The 16,771-nt window shown below is 41.1% G+C and overlaps 1 protein-coding gene across 1 annotated transcript in view; it reads left to right on the forward strand.

The window, feature by feature from the left end:
* The first annotated feature begins 374 nt into the window (after window positions 1-374).
* The window catches only part of MARCHF11 (membrane associated ring-CH-type finger 11), a 116,733-nt gene continuing 100,336 nt past the window's right edge, over window positions 375-16,771 (forward strand). Inside the window, exons 1-2 of the mRNA XM_055554875.1 lie at window positions 375-905; window positions 2,089-2,244. Of these exons, the coding sequence (XP_055410850.1) occupies window positions 375-905; window positions 2,089-2,244 (687 nt within the window). The remainder of the gene's footprint in view (window positions 906-2,088; window positions 2,245-16,771) is intronic.

Consider the following 16,771-nt stretch of genomic DNA (forward strand, 5'->3'; position numbering starts at 1 on the left):
TCCCGCCGAATACCTCCTCCTGGGCCCATCCCCTCCGCGGCGCGGCTCCTCCCCCTCCCCTGGTTCCCGGGTCCCCCGCCCTCGCTCCCCCCCCCGACACCCCCCCGGGCCGCGCCGCTCTCTCGCGCTGCCGAATCGGGCACCGCCTCCATCAGAGCCGAGCCCGCGGCTCCGCGGAGCAGCAGCCTCCGCCGCCGCCGCCGGACCCTCCGCGTCCCCTCCCCGTCCCGCCCCTCAGTCCCAAGCGCCCGGGCACCCCGTCACCAACCTCCGCCCGCCCCTTCTTCCTTCCCTTCCTCCTCCGTTCTCCCTTAGCCCGCAGCCCGAGCCGGGCCCGCTCGCCGGGCTGGCAGGAGGGCGGCGGCGGCACCACCATGAGCTTTGAGGGCGGCCACAGCGGCGGCCGGCGCCGTGAGGCGGAGAGCGGGGACTCCGAGCCACCCCCGTCGCCTCCCCCGCCGCCTCCCCCGCCGCCGCCGCCAGGAGAGCCGGCTTCGGGCCCCGCGCCCCCTCGCTACCTGCCAGCGCCGCCCGCGTCCCCTGAGCGCCGCGCGGGGCCCGACGAGCCGCCCGCGGAGGTGGTCCCGCGGCACCGGGGCGCCGAGGAGCTGCCGCCGCCGCCGGCAGGGCAGGAGGTGTCGGCGGCCGGCGACTCTGGCGAAGGTCCGAGGCACCTTCCGGAGGCAACGGTCCCCGAGGCGGCGGCAGGGAAGGGCGGCCCCGGGGAGCCCGAGGCCGGCGCGGGTGGGGAGGGCGAGCGGCGGGGCGCAGGCGACCAGCCCGAGACGCGCTCGGTGTGTAGCAGCCGCAGCAGCAGCAGCGGCGGCGGCGGCGACCATCGCGCCGGGCACCAGCATCAGCACCACCAGCCCATCTGCAAGATCTGCTTCCAGGGCGCCGAGCAGGTGAGGCCCGGGGGGACGCTGGGGCAGAGGGAGGTGGGCTCGGGAAGGGCTGGGCTGGCTCCCGGTCCGGATGGCCGACTTTCAGCACCACGGACAGCGTCCGCTTCTGGGTTCCGGGGCTGAGCGGTTGCGTGGCGGCTACCTAGTGTCCCTTTCCTGCAAAGGCAAATAACCTTGTCCCGGTGGCGAATAGTGCTTGATTTGGTCTACACTTTTTTTTTTTTTCTACTTGGTTTTGCAGTTACACACTCCTCAGGTGTTTTAGTGGTAATGCTATAAGTATCTCTTTTGTGAATTACTAAATGGATTTGGTTTATACATAGAAACCAACCTATATTCCTTTATCTACAAGTATATCGTGAGGCAGATAGCCTTAGAGCACAAACAGGGAGTGAGTCATTTCAAAACCAAAAAGGGCAGAGTCTTTCCTTATTGCAAATTTTGGTGACTCAGTCTCACTGAGGTGAAAGGCATGTTAGAGTTTTTAATAGGACAAATAAAAATGGACTTTGATCTTGTGAAAGAAAGCCTATTTAGCTAACAATGTACTTGATTAGAAACAATTCTAAAATTATTAACTCCGTTAGAAGTGCATGCAAACTTATAAGCAAGTAATCGCTGGGGAAACAGGATATACGTCTCTCTTATGAAATGTGTGGTCTCAGAAAACATTAGGTTTAGTATTTTTGTAAGTAAGGAAATTGCATAAGAACATGTAGGCTTTCAGTAATATTGTGCCCTAAGTCAATATTTATGATGCTACATTTAGAAAAAAAAAAAGCATAATGCTATTGCAAGCTACTTTCTGGGATGGCATGCATTTCTTCTTTAGCAATGATTAAGAATAACTGCAGAGGAAATGCATCTGACCATCCACTTAAAAGTTATTAAAGAGATTTAATAGTACAGCTTTCCCCCAAGGGTACTGAGAGCTATAACTTGCAGACATTTTGTATGTTGGTAGAACATTTATGTCATGACTCTAAGTAATATCTTTGAAATAGTTTTAAGACTTTAGTTTCATTCCCACCAGAGATATAAAAATTTAATTTCATTTTCTAAGATAGAGTTTGATGCTTGTATCGTTCTGAGTAAATGGCTTTGCAAGAAAAGAAAGCAAGTGTTGGGTTTTTAAAACAGAAACACAAACATAAAGATTCATGCTGAGTTGTTTTCTTTTCAGGGGGAGCTGTTGAACCCCTGCCGATGTGATGGGTCCGTTCGGTATACACATCAGCTGTGCTTGCTAAAATGGATCAGTGAGAGGGGTTCCTGGACCTGCGAACTCTGCTGTTACAGATACCATGTCACAGCCATTAAAATGAAGCAACCCTGCCAGGTAAACTGATGTGACATTTCCTTCCCTCGAAGTCATTTTGCTACTAAGCATGAGGATATCTGCATATGCTACTTATCATTCTATGCAAATCACACTAAAACCAAGATTTAGAATTTGTAGAGATGTTCTTTGAGAAGTCTGTGACATTTTTATCTGAGAAACTCCAAAGCCATTTTTATTCAAATGGCTTACTTTATTAATTTGTTGTTTATGGATGAAATTATACTCATCCTAGTTTATAAATGGGCAAGTTGGTAAAAAAAAAATACTCCAGTTAATTCAATTTTATTAATTAGAAATGTTACACAAATTATTTTAGTAGTATTTTGTTAATTTAAGCATTGAAACTCTAAATGGGCTCCATTTACAGGAGATAGATGCAAGTAAAGCAAAACTTTACTAATCTGGAAACTCTGGTGGAACCCATTATTTCTAATCTGAGCCATTTTTTCACTTAACCAGCCTTGTTTTTTCATGAGTATTTTTCCACAGTTTTATTTTGGCTACTTTCATTCATTGCTCTGTTCAACTACACAGTGGATGCAGAAGTATTCCCAACATTTGCTCTCAATAATATTACTGAAATTTTATATATTCTTAAAACTTTTAGTGCATAATCAGATGATCACATAATGCTCATAACCAGACAAAAATTCTTGGAGAGATAAGCTTTTTTTTTTTTTATGGTAGAACAGATTCAGGTTCTTGGAATAGACTGGGGAGATGTAAAATAATACTAAGAAAGACATCTTAGATTAAAGCAGAATAGTGTGTAATTGATAAGATCTTATAGTGACATGGGATTGAATTTAGCCGATATAAAAGAGTAGGTTCAAAATATAGAAATGAAGGAGATAATGGAAGGAAGAAGAGGAACTGAAAGTTAAGAGGGTGAGAAAGTAATAAAGTCCCATGTTCCCTGTTTCACTTTAAATTACCAAATTTAGTTTGCATTGAGCAATATAAAATAGATGGAATTGTTAGTGATGGCAGTAGGAATATGGAAGCTGAATTCAGTTCAGTTCAGTTCAGTCACTCAGTCGTGTCCGACTCTTTGCAACCCCATAAATTGCAGCATGCCAGGCCTCCCTGTCCATCACCAACTCCCGGAGTTTACCCAAACTCATGTGCATCGAGTCGGTGATGCCATCCAGCCATCTCATCCTCTGTCGTCCCCTTCCCCTCCTGCCCCTAATCCCTCCCAGCATCAGGGTCTTTTCCAATGAGTCAACTCTTTGCATGAAGTGGCCAAAGTACTGGAGTTTCAGCTTCAGCATCAGTCCTTCCAATGAACACCGAGGACTGATCTCCTTTAGAATGGACTGGTTGGATCTCCTTGCAGTCCAAGGGACGCTCAAGAGTCTTCTCCAACACCACACTTAAGAAGCATCAATTCTTTGGCACTCAGCTTTCTTCACAGTCCAACTCTCACATCCATACATGACCACTGGAAAAACCATAGCCTTGACTAGACGGACCTTTGTTGGCAAAGTAATGTCTCTGCTTAATATGCTATCTAGGTTGGTCATAGCTTTCCTTCCAAAGAGTAAGTGTCTTTTAATTTGCAATTAATTTGCATTTCTGTTACTCACCATTTAAGGCATGATTAGCTGGCATGAAATAAAACTATGAATTTTCTCAAGCTGACCTAAGGCTGGTAAATAATTTGGAAAGAAGATGAATAACTAATGTGAATGAATGATGACGATGGTAAAGATAGGCACAAACCTGACATATTTTCTCAGAACCACTAACTGATTGACCTACTTGGGTATCGATTTATAGATCTGTCATAATTGTCTTCAAAAGCAGAGGGAACCATGCCCAAATAACAGGATATGAGTAGTATAATTGAATCTATAATAATTTTATGAATAGAATGTGTGGAGATGAGAAATGGAGAGCTTTGAGGCTCCAGTGAAAAGTTCCATGAGAAGTGCTATGGTCAGATGTTCCAGAGCTGATATAGATTGTTAAGTATTTAAAAAACTTCAACTTATGCCACTATATATTAATTCGCTTGGTGTGGTTAATTCTAAAGTAAATATAAATAGGTACTTGATGTAATTTTAAAATAGAGAAGAGACAGAGAGTTGGGGCAAAATGATATTTACTAATTCTAAACCTATAGCAGTATAGATTATTACTGTATTTTGCTTCATTTAAAAAATCAGTAGTTTTGCTTCATTTTAAAAATCAATAGTTATTTTAACAAAAACAAGTCCCCAAAGTGTGTATGTAATATGACTGAAAAATCAAGGGGAACAAAAAACAACCAAAAACCAAAGGCTAACCTGGTATTACTAAATAATACATTTAGGATTAATTTTATTATGACATGTGCAAATATTGTCATAATCTGATGAAAGTGAAAGTGGAGAGTGAAAAAGTTGGCTTAAAGCTCAACGTTCAGAAAACGAAGATCATGGCATCCGGTCCCACCACTTCATGGGAAATAGATGGGGAAACAGTGGAAACAGTGTCAGACTTTATTTTTCTGGGCTCCAAAATCACTACAGATGGTGACTGCAGCCATGAAATTAAAAGACGCTTACTCCTTGGAAGGAAAGTTATGACCAACCTTTTGATACCATATTCAAAAGCAGAGACATTACTTTGCCAACAAAGGTTCGTCTAGTCAAGGCTATGGTTTTTCCTGTGGTCATGTATGGATGTGAGAGTTGGACTGTGAAGAAGGCTGAGTGCTGAAGAATTGATGCTTTTGAACTGTGGTGTTGGAGAAGAGTCTTGAGAGTCCCTTGGACTGCAAGGAGATCCAACCAGTCCATTCTGAAGGAGATCAGCCCTGGGATTTCTTTGGAAGGAATGATGCTAAAGCTGAAACTCCAGTACTTTGGCCACCTCATGTGAAGAGTTGACTCCTTGGAAAAGACTCTGATGCTGGGAGGGATTGGGGGCAGGAGGAGAAGGGGACGACAGAGGATGAGATGGCTGGATGGCATCACTGACTCGATGGATGTGAGTCTGAGTGAACTCCGGGAATTGGTGATGGATAGGGAGGCCTGGCGTGCTGCAATTCATGGGGTTGCAAAGAGTCAGACACGACTGAGTGACTGATCTGATCTGATCTGGTGGCCTGACCTGTTTGTTCCAGTGAACTACAAAATAATATTTAGAAACAAAATTGGTATGAGCATGATGATGATAGTTCAGATCATGCCTGAAAACACAAGTTTCCAGGACTGGAGTATATGCTTATAAAGCTCAATACTCTTAATGAACAGAACTCAGTTATAAGGTTCCCATAGCATAGATTGCCATACCTAGGAGCAGATTATCCTCAGATAAAATTTGAATGATTGACTGACCTATCTGTTATTGATGACCCACACACTGAGCATTTACTCTGAGTTTTGGTTTCCTCTGGTGTGAAGCTAATCAAATTTAGCATTTGTCGAACTCATATTTTTATGACATGGCAGAGATCCATCTCCTCACGGTATAGGATCAAACAGGAACCATGTCATGTCCTTCCCTTGCACTTTCTGAACCCCTTCATTTTAAATAGTGAGCCCTCCCATAGCTGTGAGTGCATAGTTACTTGGATGTAGAAGGGAAAAAGATTAAGTAATACTAGTAAGAGAAAGCATTTACTGAACACTTACTTTGTGCCAGGCACTGTTCTAAGTGCTTTACATATACTATTACTGATGTTTAATCTTCAAAATAAACTTATGAGGTAGAGAATATTATCTCTATTTAATACAAAAGGAAACTGAGGTACAGCATAGCTGAGTACCTTTTACTACGCTCATATATAGTAAAAGACAAAGCCAAGATTCAAACAGTCTGAGGCTCTGAGGTCCATGGCCTTAGCCACTGTGCCCTGGTTGGAAAGTGTTCTTCTCAACTTCATCATAGCCATCCTGATGTTTCTGGGTTCATCACGACTTATCCTGTGTTATGCTGAGTCAAGCAGGCACTGGTTTCAGCCTGAGTCTTGATGATGGTCTAGAAAGGCTTTATCTATTGCTGTTTAACAAACTACCTCACACACTTAGTGGTTTAAACAACATCCATCATTTATTATCTCTTAAGAGTCTGTGGGTTGACTGAGATCAGTTGGGAGGTTCCTCTCGATATATGGCATCATTCTGGAGCCGTGAGGTTTGACTGGATGGGAACATCCGAGAGGGGTAACTTTATTTGACTTGATTGACTCAATGGACATGAGTTTGAGTAAACTCCGGGAGTTGGTGATGGACAAGGAGGCCTGGCGTGCTGCAGTCCGTGGGGTCACAAAGAGTCGGACAGGACTGCGTGACTGAACTGAACTGAACTGACTTGTGCTGGTTGTTGGTTGGAAGCTCAGTTGGGGGTGTCAGCTGGTGCTTCACTCCTTTCTGTGTGTCATTTGGGTGTGATGATTGGATTCCAGGAGCATAAAAGTTACAGGTCTGTTATGACCCAGCCTTGGAAGTGACATGGTTTTATGTCTGCTGCATTCCCTTGATTGAAGCAAATCAGAGGACCAACCAGATTCAAGAGAAGGAAAAATAGACTTCACCTGTGGAGCCTGCCCTTCTTTAAAAAGAGTGGACATCTTTAATTCCCTGTGTGAGATAGCTTCTAAAATGGTGCCGTCTACCTACCCTGGTGTTTGCATTTGGTCCTCATCAGGTCCAGATTGGTCAACATGTACCACCATAACTCCCCTTTCAGGGATCAGAAATAAAGAAAGTTAAAAAATGGATGGGAGTTGGACTCTATCGGCAGTGCTCGATGTATCCACTAAAGCACTTTCAAAAGTGACTGTTGCCATGATGCTCCTCTTGGTGTCCAGAGAGATGTGGGGACAGAGAAGGAAAGGAGCAGCTAACCAGGAAGCACGTGTGTATGCAGGAAACATGTTGCAGTGAATCTAAAACCTTAGTTCTACTTGTTTTTCTCATTGAGATTAGAATTCTTTGAGAATTTGGGTGTAAACCTCCCCATTTTGTGAGCTTTTAGTGATGCTCATCAACATGACCCAACAGAAATCTGATGTAGCCTGTAGAATATATTTAAATCTTAATTACTGTATCATTAGCAGTAGGAGCTAATTAAGACATTAGAAGTAATTAACATGCATTTACGTTCCTACTACCTCCTTGCAGAATCTCTTTTATTGATTACCATATTCAAGATGATGCATTAGTGATAATTTTAAGAGTAAAAGCTAATTCTGTTTTGAATCTCATACTGTGGTATAAAATTAGTGCAATCTAAGAACATATAAGATCAAATTTATTTTGAGATGTTGGTGATATTTTAAATTAATTAAGCAAGTATATTTAGCTTTATGAATGCTTTCAGTACTTTTTCAAGAACTAGAGATGTTTGAAGAGAGAACATTTACTAGATGCAGAATTGTATGGGAAACTTTAGACATGCTATAAGACATGGACTATAATGCCTAAAGATAGAAAAATAAAATGCTAATGGAAGGCAGTAGCTATGTTACCTTGGCTGAGTTAGTTAACTATTTGTGCCTCAGTTAACTCATCTTTAAAAGATAAAAAAGGCAGCTATTTTATACATTTTTTGAGGATTAAATATGTATATACCTGTAAAATGCTTAGAATAGTGCCAGCACGTAATAGGTGCCATTTTAATGTCGACTCTGATGACATTTACTTGTTCAGTCGGCTAAGAGATGGGGACCTTCGCTTGCTCCCACCAACAGTTCCTGTTGTTTCCTTCAGTCTCTTGTCACCAAAATAAAGTTATTGACTCTTCTTTCCATATCATTCTTTATGCCTGCATGTTTACTCTCTGCTTTTTCTAGCAGAGCCCACCTAGGTTTCTGACCAGATTGGTTATTATAAATAAAGAAGGAATCAGGAATAAAAAAAATCAGATGTAGTGAGATATAAAATGATCTCAGCCCGTGGGCGCATATTTACTCTCCAGCTGTTCCTCCCCATGAGTCTTTATTGGAGTCTGCTTGTAATTGGAGAGATGCTTTTTCGTGGTCAAGCACAGGGCAGTACCCTCCAGTGTCACTGAGTGGCATTGCGTGTTTATGCTCTGGAAAGGGCCCTGAGTTTGGGGTGTGTGTGATAAGCAGGAGGTCGAAGAAGCTCCAGAGATCCTGGGGTGGGGGCAGTCACAGAGGGCACAGGCAGGTGGTCCGGCATCAGTCACGGTGAATCTGGTATTCATCAGCTTTCCTTCCTCCTCTGTTACTCAGGGCACCAACGTCTGGCAGAGGGCTTGTGCGGTAGGGTCAGAGACTGCCACGTGGGCCGCCTGCCTTTATAGATAACAGGGCCCTGGCCATCTTTACCAGCCAATAACATTTTTGTTAGTCTGCCCCTGCTGCTTTTCCTTGAAGCTCTTATAATGGGCTGTCAGCGACAAGTCTTCTTCCAGCAGTGAGACGGATTGGAGCGACTCCTTGGAATGAGAGTATTTTTCATTTTTATCCATGTTCTTTTCCTGATGGGATTCATTGTGATAGTTTTGAATTAGAGATGAAGTTGACACGAGGCAGCTTCACGTTGGCTACCGTTCTAAGGTACAGCTTCTGGACTACGTGCAAAGCGTTTGTAGACCTTTCATGAACTTCTTGAGGGCCCCGTGATCATTATTTTGCTAAATAGGGCTCTGTCGTGAAAGGGATATTTCCTCCTTCAGAGGTGATTTAAGTTGTTCTCATGATGTAGCTGATGCAGTAGGAGAAGCTGACAAACTATCATTGAAAATTGACTGTGATTTTAGAAATGTATTAGGGAAACATCAGAGCATGAACTTCAGCGTTGCTGTCTGTTGAAATACTCAAGGCATTTGCATTTAATGGATTAAGAATGTCTGCATACATTCAACATGGCTGAAGTCGTGAAGCCTCCACTTTTACTTTTTCTCTGTTGCTCTTGTTAGCATCTCTGTAGGTTTCACAGCAAATGACACGTCGAGGGGAAGCTTTTCATTACCGTGCCTGAATATCTGAGAAATGGTGCTGAAATGTTAAAATTTAAATACATGTACTGATGTATGTAATAGGTAATTAAAAATATCAAAATACACAAAGAACACATCACGAGGCATCTCCCTGGCCTTTGAAGTGATTTTTGTTTCATTTGCTTACTAATTCTCAAAGCACTTAGATCTGCATTTTACTGCAGTTAAACACTGAACAGTTAAATCTGCACTAGAACAGATTAATAATCCTCTAGTGAATAAAACATGTAAATTATACTGCATCTACTACTATAGCCATCTTAGTTACTGTATGGGCTGTGTGTACAGTAATTTTACAATCTGTTTCAAAGCCAGATGGTTCCAAGATGGTAGTAAAAAAAAAGATGGAGACCCTTCAGGGTATCGTGGACTGGTACTTGCTTTTATCCTTTATGGAGAGAGGACCAGGGATGACGTGGTCCTGATGGATGACACTCTCCAGAACTTTCTTTCCCACACGTGTCTGCTTTTCTACATTCATTCTAGCTTTTTTCAAGTACATCTTCCTTTTGACCCTTTCTCTTCTTTGCTCTCTTGGCCTCTCCACTCAGTTGCTTGTAGAAGAAGAATCTGTCCCTAAAAATCTGTGGGACAGATTTTATTAAAAAAATGAGGTAACACAGATGAGTGTAGCTTGGCAGTCACTTTCTTGGTCACTTCGTGGGCATTCAGTGAATATTTGTAGTAGGCATGAGTGAATGAACACATGAGCAAGTGTTTTAGAAAAATAGAGAAGATCATGGGGGTCATGTTCATATTTCTGTGGTGAGAATGTGATTTAAGGAAATTAAGTTGCATTTACTGCTCACCCATTAGCCACCTACAGTCAATTTTCAACTCCTTCTTAAATTGACCTCATACTACTATTCTGAATCTGCCTGGGAAAATATGTTCGGTTCTTCAGACCACAGGAAATAAAAAATCTTAAAAGTAGAGTCTATTTTTAAAAACCTAGAATAAAAAAAAAAAGGTTTCCAGTGAGACAGATCTGCTCTTTTCAAAAACTAAAATGTCAAGTAAAAGACTCTGTGAATGTGAAATTACCCATGTGTGACACACTTGGTTTCTTGAGGTTGTCACTGGTTGAAGGATTTCATCTAGCATTTTGTTCAGAGAAATTGAATAATTTGTTGGAAATTTTACTGTATGATCGCGGGTATAAATGAACTGCTAAGAATGTCTGCTGGGTAGTTTTCTTGGTGTGAAATCTGCCACCTGGCTGAAAACTAGGTGATGGATTTTTTTTTTTTTTTTAATGAGCAGTTGTACAGTTGTAACATAACTTCGAAAATGATTTTCCACTGGTGAGTACAATACCCCAACACAGGGCGATGCAGCAAGGGAACAGACCATGTCTCCCTTACTCATTTCCTGCTTTGTCTTGGCGTGTGGCTTTGCCGTGATGTGACTGATGTTTGCTAAAGGGACTGGAACAAAGGAAACTCAGCTTCCTTCTATTTTTGGACCTTCTAAGAGTAGGATGGGATGACTCTGAGGGTGAAGCTACAGTGCTTCTGACCCTTCAGAGCAGCGGGGAATGGACAAGATAATCACCTACAATTACAAGTAAATGGATAGCGGACACTGAGGACATGGCCTGGAAAAACTGCACCATGGCTTGTACTTTCTGTATCCTTGGATATTTAACAGCATCTTCCCTGTCCCCATAACTTATAATTCAACAACTGTTCTTATGATTTAGCCAAATAAAGTCCCACATAAGTAGAGGTGGTCTGGAAGCAGTTCCATGGGAAGACGTGACAAAAACGTTGCTGTGTAAAGTCAATGAGAACTTATTGGGGAGATATTTCCTATTCAGTCCCTCCTTTTAGGTATATATGCTCTGAAAGCGACATCTAAAACCCTGTTTTCCCCTCTGTTTTCATCTCTTCAACAAAGTTGATTTTGAATAATGACACCTGGGCAATGCATGTGTCCTTTACATGGTAACAGGGTTCCATTGCCCTGATATGTTGTTCAGCTTTCTTTCTCATTTTGGTATGCTAATTATGTGCAAGTGGCCAAGGCCTAATCTAGGCACAGGGGCCCTCCCGGTATGAATGGAGCATCCAGCTCTTATTTCAGGAACCCTCTGGGCACTCCTTTGTTATATATGGACCTGCAGTTGTGCCCTGACACTTACATGTCATAACTCCAGGGTACAAAATAGTTCAGATAAACAAGGAACTATTTCAAGAAATGTATACAGGCTTGCCTTGGTTTGTTCAGCCTGTTTAAAAAAAAAGTCTTTAAGAAGGGTAATATCTCTCACAAATATTAGTGGATTTTATTTATATTCCTGTGGCAGAATATTCCAGAAGCCACAGGAAATACTTCTCTTTTCGTCCCACCCCAGTGTTAACTTCTTTTCTGTGTTACATTTGCAGATTTTAATGTAAGTATGTATGTAAGTGTCCTCACTATCAGTTTTTAAAAGAAAATAAGAAAATCAAGGGCTTCCCAGGTGGTACTAATGGTAAAGAATCCACCTGCCAATGCAAGAGATGCAAGAGACTCAAGTTCAGTCCATGGGTCAGGAAGATCCCCTGGAGTAGGAAGTGGCAACCCACTCCAGTTTTCTTGCTAGAGAATTCCATGAACAGAGGAGCCTGGAGGGCTACAGTCCATGGGGCTGCAAAGAGTCAGACATGACTGAGCAACTGAGCACAAAGAAATTAAAAACTTTACCAAATTTTGGTAAAATTAGTTGTAATCTTAAGAGTAGAGTAATAATAAAGAGCACAGGATTTTCCAGGCATATACTGAGCATTCTGTAAATATTTCTCTTATCCTCCTTCCATCTTTCTCTTCCTTTTCTTGACAACATCTTATCCTTCTTTTTGTACTGAAGATAACTAGATGGGAGGTTTCCAGGGCAGCCTCCAGTTCTTCAGAGAGAAAAGACCCAGTGAACAGGGTGACAGCCCTTGCCCACGATGTGTTCTCTCAAGTCAACAGGCATGCCTTAGGGCAAACCTGGAAGTGGAAAGAAAATCTTGAATGTAGAATCCCTTTCAGTCCCCTCTCAAACTGTCTTCCTTTTACCTTTCATACTACAAAAGCTTCTATGAAAGACATTTTCAGAGCTAGACAAGGCTTCTCAATAATTCGAGAAATAGTAGAAAGAAGAAAAATGCTAAGTCAACAAAATTAGAACTAATTGTACCAAAATTTGTCAGGTAGCTTTGAGTGACACGTGGTCCCTAGATTTGGGGGAAAAGACCTCCTTGAGCAGTTTGCTGAAGCATAGGATGGGTGAGGAATGTCCTTACCTCCTGGCTGCCTCTTCTGTGTGATCTACACCCTACTAAGACTGAAGTAGTATACGTTGCATAGAAGGAAATCTGAGATAGAAATGTGTTACTTTCATTTTGGGCATAATTAAGCTCCACTATAGTAAACTTTAGGGGGAAATTCTCAAGCATTCCTTGAAATGCTTTTGGGGAAACTTTCAACTCCTAGTGATAGTGAATGCACAGTGATTATTGATATAACAGAGCATAGAGTTGGATTAATATCTGTTTATTTTTCATTTAGAAGATGCTCTTACTCATGTCAAGGGTTAGCCTCAAAATATTTCATCTTTTTTTCTACTATGAATTAATTGATGATATTTATTGACTATTTTTTCACTCATCAGTACATTAACCACTCCCATGTTGCAGGCACTGTTCTTGGTTCTAGAGCTATGAAATTTGTTGAAACAGGCCTCTGCTTCTAAATTTAAATTCTTGATGATGAAGGACAAACAATAAACAATAAGTAAGCAAACTAGGTAATTTTAGATTAAGTTAATAATTTCAGTAGGAAAAATCTGGATGATTAAAAAAATGATTAAAAAATGATTTAAAAAATGCAATGAACCATGTGATACTGGGTTAGAGTTGGAAACAGTGTAAACTCATGTTTTGCTTAATATAGATACAAATGGTTACATATGGAAATATTTATAGATATGTGCTTGTGCATGGGTTAGTACACACAAACCCATTTCTTCTCTCTGTCTCTTGAGAAGGCCTAATAGTAAAACCCCAGTTACAGTTTACCTAGCACCAGATCTTGGTTTCCAATATCATCCTCCAATAAAAGGAACCAGTCTTATACAAGACATTATTCTATGAGGCTGGAGTATGTTGTTCCAGAAAAGAAAATGCTCAAAAAAACACAATGATGGGACTCAGCAAAAGGACACAAGAGCCAGCCTGGAAGAGTCCCCAGTGGCTAAATTTGGAACAATTTGAGCAATAAAGTAAATAATGTAGTATTGGGTTATAATGTAAACTGTAATATGAACTTCCATGTATGCATATTATTATAAATAAATGACTGCATGAATAAGCAAATGCAGGAAAAGAGACAAATCTCCCACAGATGAATTCTAAATTATATATTTATATACTGTCCTCTCCAGGAGGTGGAGCCCGGCTCCCCTTGGCCCTTTGTACTTAGTGGCTTGTTTTCGAAGAGTAGACTGGTTTCAGGATAGAATGTGGGGAGAGGGATTAACTTAACAGTAGAGAAGTCTGGCAAATGCTGCCTAAGCCTTATGGCCAAGTTTAACATTATCAGTGATAAGCCATGTTGCTAATATGTGCCCTTGATATGATGTGATGAGACTACCTTCCTTACCTTTGTAGTCTTCCTTCTAAAAATCCATAACCCTCATTGAACCATGAGAAAAACAGCAGACCAAACCAAACTGGGGCACAGCCTACAAAATACCTGGCCAGTACTCTTCAACACTGTGAAGAAAAAACAAGAAAAGTCCAAGAAGCTGTCACAAGCCAAGAAAGCTAAGGCTATGTGGCGTGCATGCCCCTCTGTCCATGGGGTTCTCCAGGCAAGAATACTGGAGTGGATTGCCATGCCCTCCTCTAGGGGACCTTCCCAACCCAGGGATCAAACCCAGGTCTCCCGTATTGCAGGCGGATTCTTTACCGTCTGAGCTACCAGGGAAGCCACCAGGAGATGCGGTAACAAAATGTTATGTGTCCTTGATGGAATTCTGGAAATAGAAAAAGGACATTAGAGAAGAACTAGTGAAATCCTAGTGAAGTGTGCTGGTGGTTTAGTTTCTAAGTCGTGTCTGACTCTTGCGACCCCTTGGACTGTAGCCTGCCAGGCTCCTCTTTCCATGGAATTCTCCAGGCAAAAATACTGGAGTGGGTTGCCATTTCCTTTTTCAGGGATCTTCCCAACCCAGGGATCAAACCCAGGTCTCCTGCACTGCAGGCAGATTCTTTACCAACTAAGCTACCAGAGAAGCTTAGCAAAGCTTAGTAAAATGTGGAGCTTAGTCAATAGTAACGTACCAGGGTTGATCTACTAAGTAAGTTGTGACAAACGTACCTTAGTGATGTTAGATGCTGACCGTAGGAGAAACTGTGTGTGGCATATATGGGAACTCTTTGTGCTATCTTTGCAACTTTTATGTACATCTAAAGCCACTCTAAAAGTCATTTTTTTTAAAGGTATGGGAAACACTAAGTGTATCCAGATAGAAGGGGTAAGTAAGGAAAGTCTTTCTGAGGCAATGATAGTTGAGCTTAGATCTAAAGATTGATGCTAATCACCCTGAAAGGAGGAGCAGCTAGCTTAAAGACTTGAAATAATGAAGAGCTTGTTGTATTGGATGGAATAAAAGGAGATCCATGAGTGAGGAAGAGTAGGAGATGTTGGGGAGGTAGGGATGCACCTTACCGCACAGCCCACTGTGATAGATTTGTGTTTCATTCTAAGAGCCATGGGACATCATTGTAGAGTTTCAGACAGAGGAGTAAAATAATAAAAATAACAAATACCTTTGGTTGCTTTGTAATGCCTGGATTAGAAGGAACCTGGGCTGAGAGGACGGATGCTGCTAGAATGCTCCCTGATGGATAGGAAGGAGGTAACAGGGGTTCCTATTTGGATGATGGCAGCAGAGATGAAGAGAAGTGTATCCAAAATGCTTTGAAAGTAGAAGCAAGAGTTAACAATTTTTTTTGTAATTTATTTCATGACAAAACACCTGAACTGAGTTGAAGCTATTTATAGTCTTTTTCTAAGGTAGTGTCAGTTTTCATATATTTTGCTGTAGAAATATTGTGATCAATTACAGGATATTGACTTAGACCCTGCTGAGCATGAAGGATCTTATATAATACAATAAAAATGCAACATACTTTAAAAATATGGACAATTTGAAATTCTGAAACACATATGGTCTGAAGTGTTTTGGGTAAGGGATTTTGCTCTAACATATGGTCTATTCTGGAGAGTATTCCATGTGCTCTTAAGAAGAGTATATATTCTGCTCTTGTTGAGTGATGTATTCTATAAAGGTCTGTTTGGTGTAGTTAGTTTATTTCCTTTTTGGTCTTCTGTCTAGTTAAAAGTGAGGTATTGAAGTCTCCAAATGTTATTGTTAAATTGTCTATTTCTCTTTTCAATTCTCCCAGTTTTTTCTTTATGTATTTTGGGGCTCTGTTATTAAGTGCAGATACATTCATAAGTGTTATGTCTTGATGGACTGACTTTTTTTTTAATGACAAAATGTTCTTGGTCCTTAGTAACAATTTTATCTGTAAGATACTAGTATAGCTATCCCAGCTGTCTTTTGGATATGTCTGTATGATTTATCTTCATTCTTTTTATTTTCAACCTATTTGTTTCTTGAATCTAAATTGTGTCTCTTGCAGACAACACATCATTGGATTATTGGGTAAAAGTGTTTGGACCTGTATGTAGTTATTCCTATAATAGTGTCTAATGAAAATCAACGAATGTTGTTAGCATTGCTTGAAAGGAACTATATCACCTGAGGCTTGATGTGAGTAATTGAGAATTTGTGGAACCCTAGGCTTTTCTAATAAATAGGATATTCTTCTAGCCATTCATAAATACTCAACTATTTCTTCTAAGTCTTCAAAGCCCCCTGGGTATGAGCATTTTGACACAATTAACCTTTGTAATTTTAGATCTTTTTATACACTTGTTATACATCTTCTAGAGGAGCTGAGATTATATGTAGGTCAGTGTGATATAATGGACAAAACATAGACTTTAGCAACATGCAGACCAGGGTCTAAATTTTAGCTCAGCTACACACTAAGTTGTGTGACCCACAGTGATACCGTATGTATTCATTCCTTAGTGTTGTTGGAAAGTTAAATCAGGTAGCATTTTCAAAGTTCTTGGGGTGTAACTGTTTTAGTAGTTCTGTTAGAACAAGAGTTTGAACACATAAAATTCTGCTAGGTTTTGGATTTGTTGTTTATTCATTTACATTCATCCATTTAATCCAACAAATATTTATTAATTACTTACTAGGCCAGGCACTGTTCTAAGGGTTGGAGATAAACAGAAGACTAAGCAAAAGAAATAAAATTCCTGCCCTCAGAGGGCATATACTCCAGAGAGGGAGACGGATAATAAACAAATAAAAATTCCAAGTAAAAAAATTAGTAAATTAATTCATTGTAAGTGCTAAGGGAGAAACTTTGGCCAAAAAGAGGGGTATGAAAAGCTGAAAGAGGTGGTTAAAATTTTAGATGAAATGGTTAGAAAAGTCTACCCATGCATG

This window comes from Bubalus kerabau, chromosome 18 (assembly GCF_029407905.1).
Source record: "Bubalus kerabau isolate K-KA32 ecotype Philippines breed swamp buffalo chromosome 18, PCC_UOA_SB_1v2, whole genome shotgun sequence".
NCBI classification, from domain to species: Eukaryota; Metazoa; Chordata; class Mammalia; order Artiodactyla; family Bovidae; genus Bubalus; species Bubalus kerabau.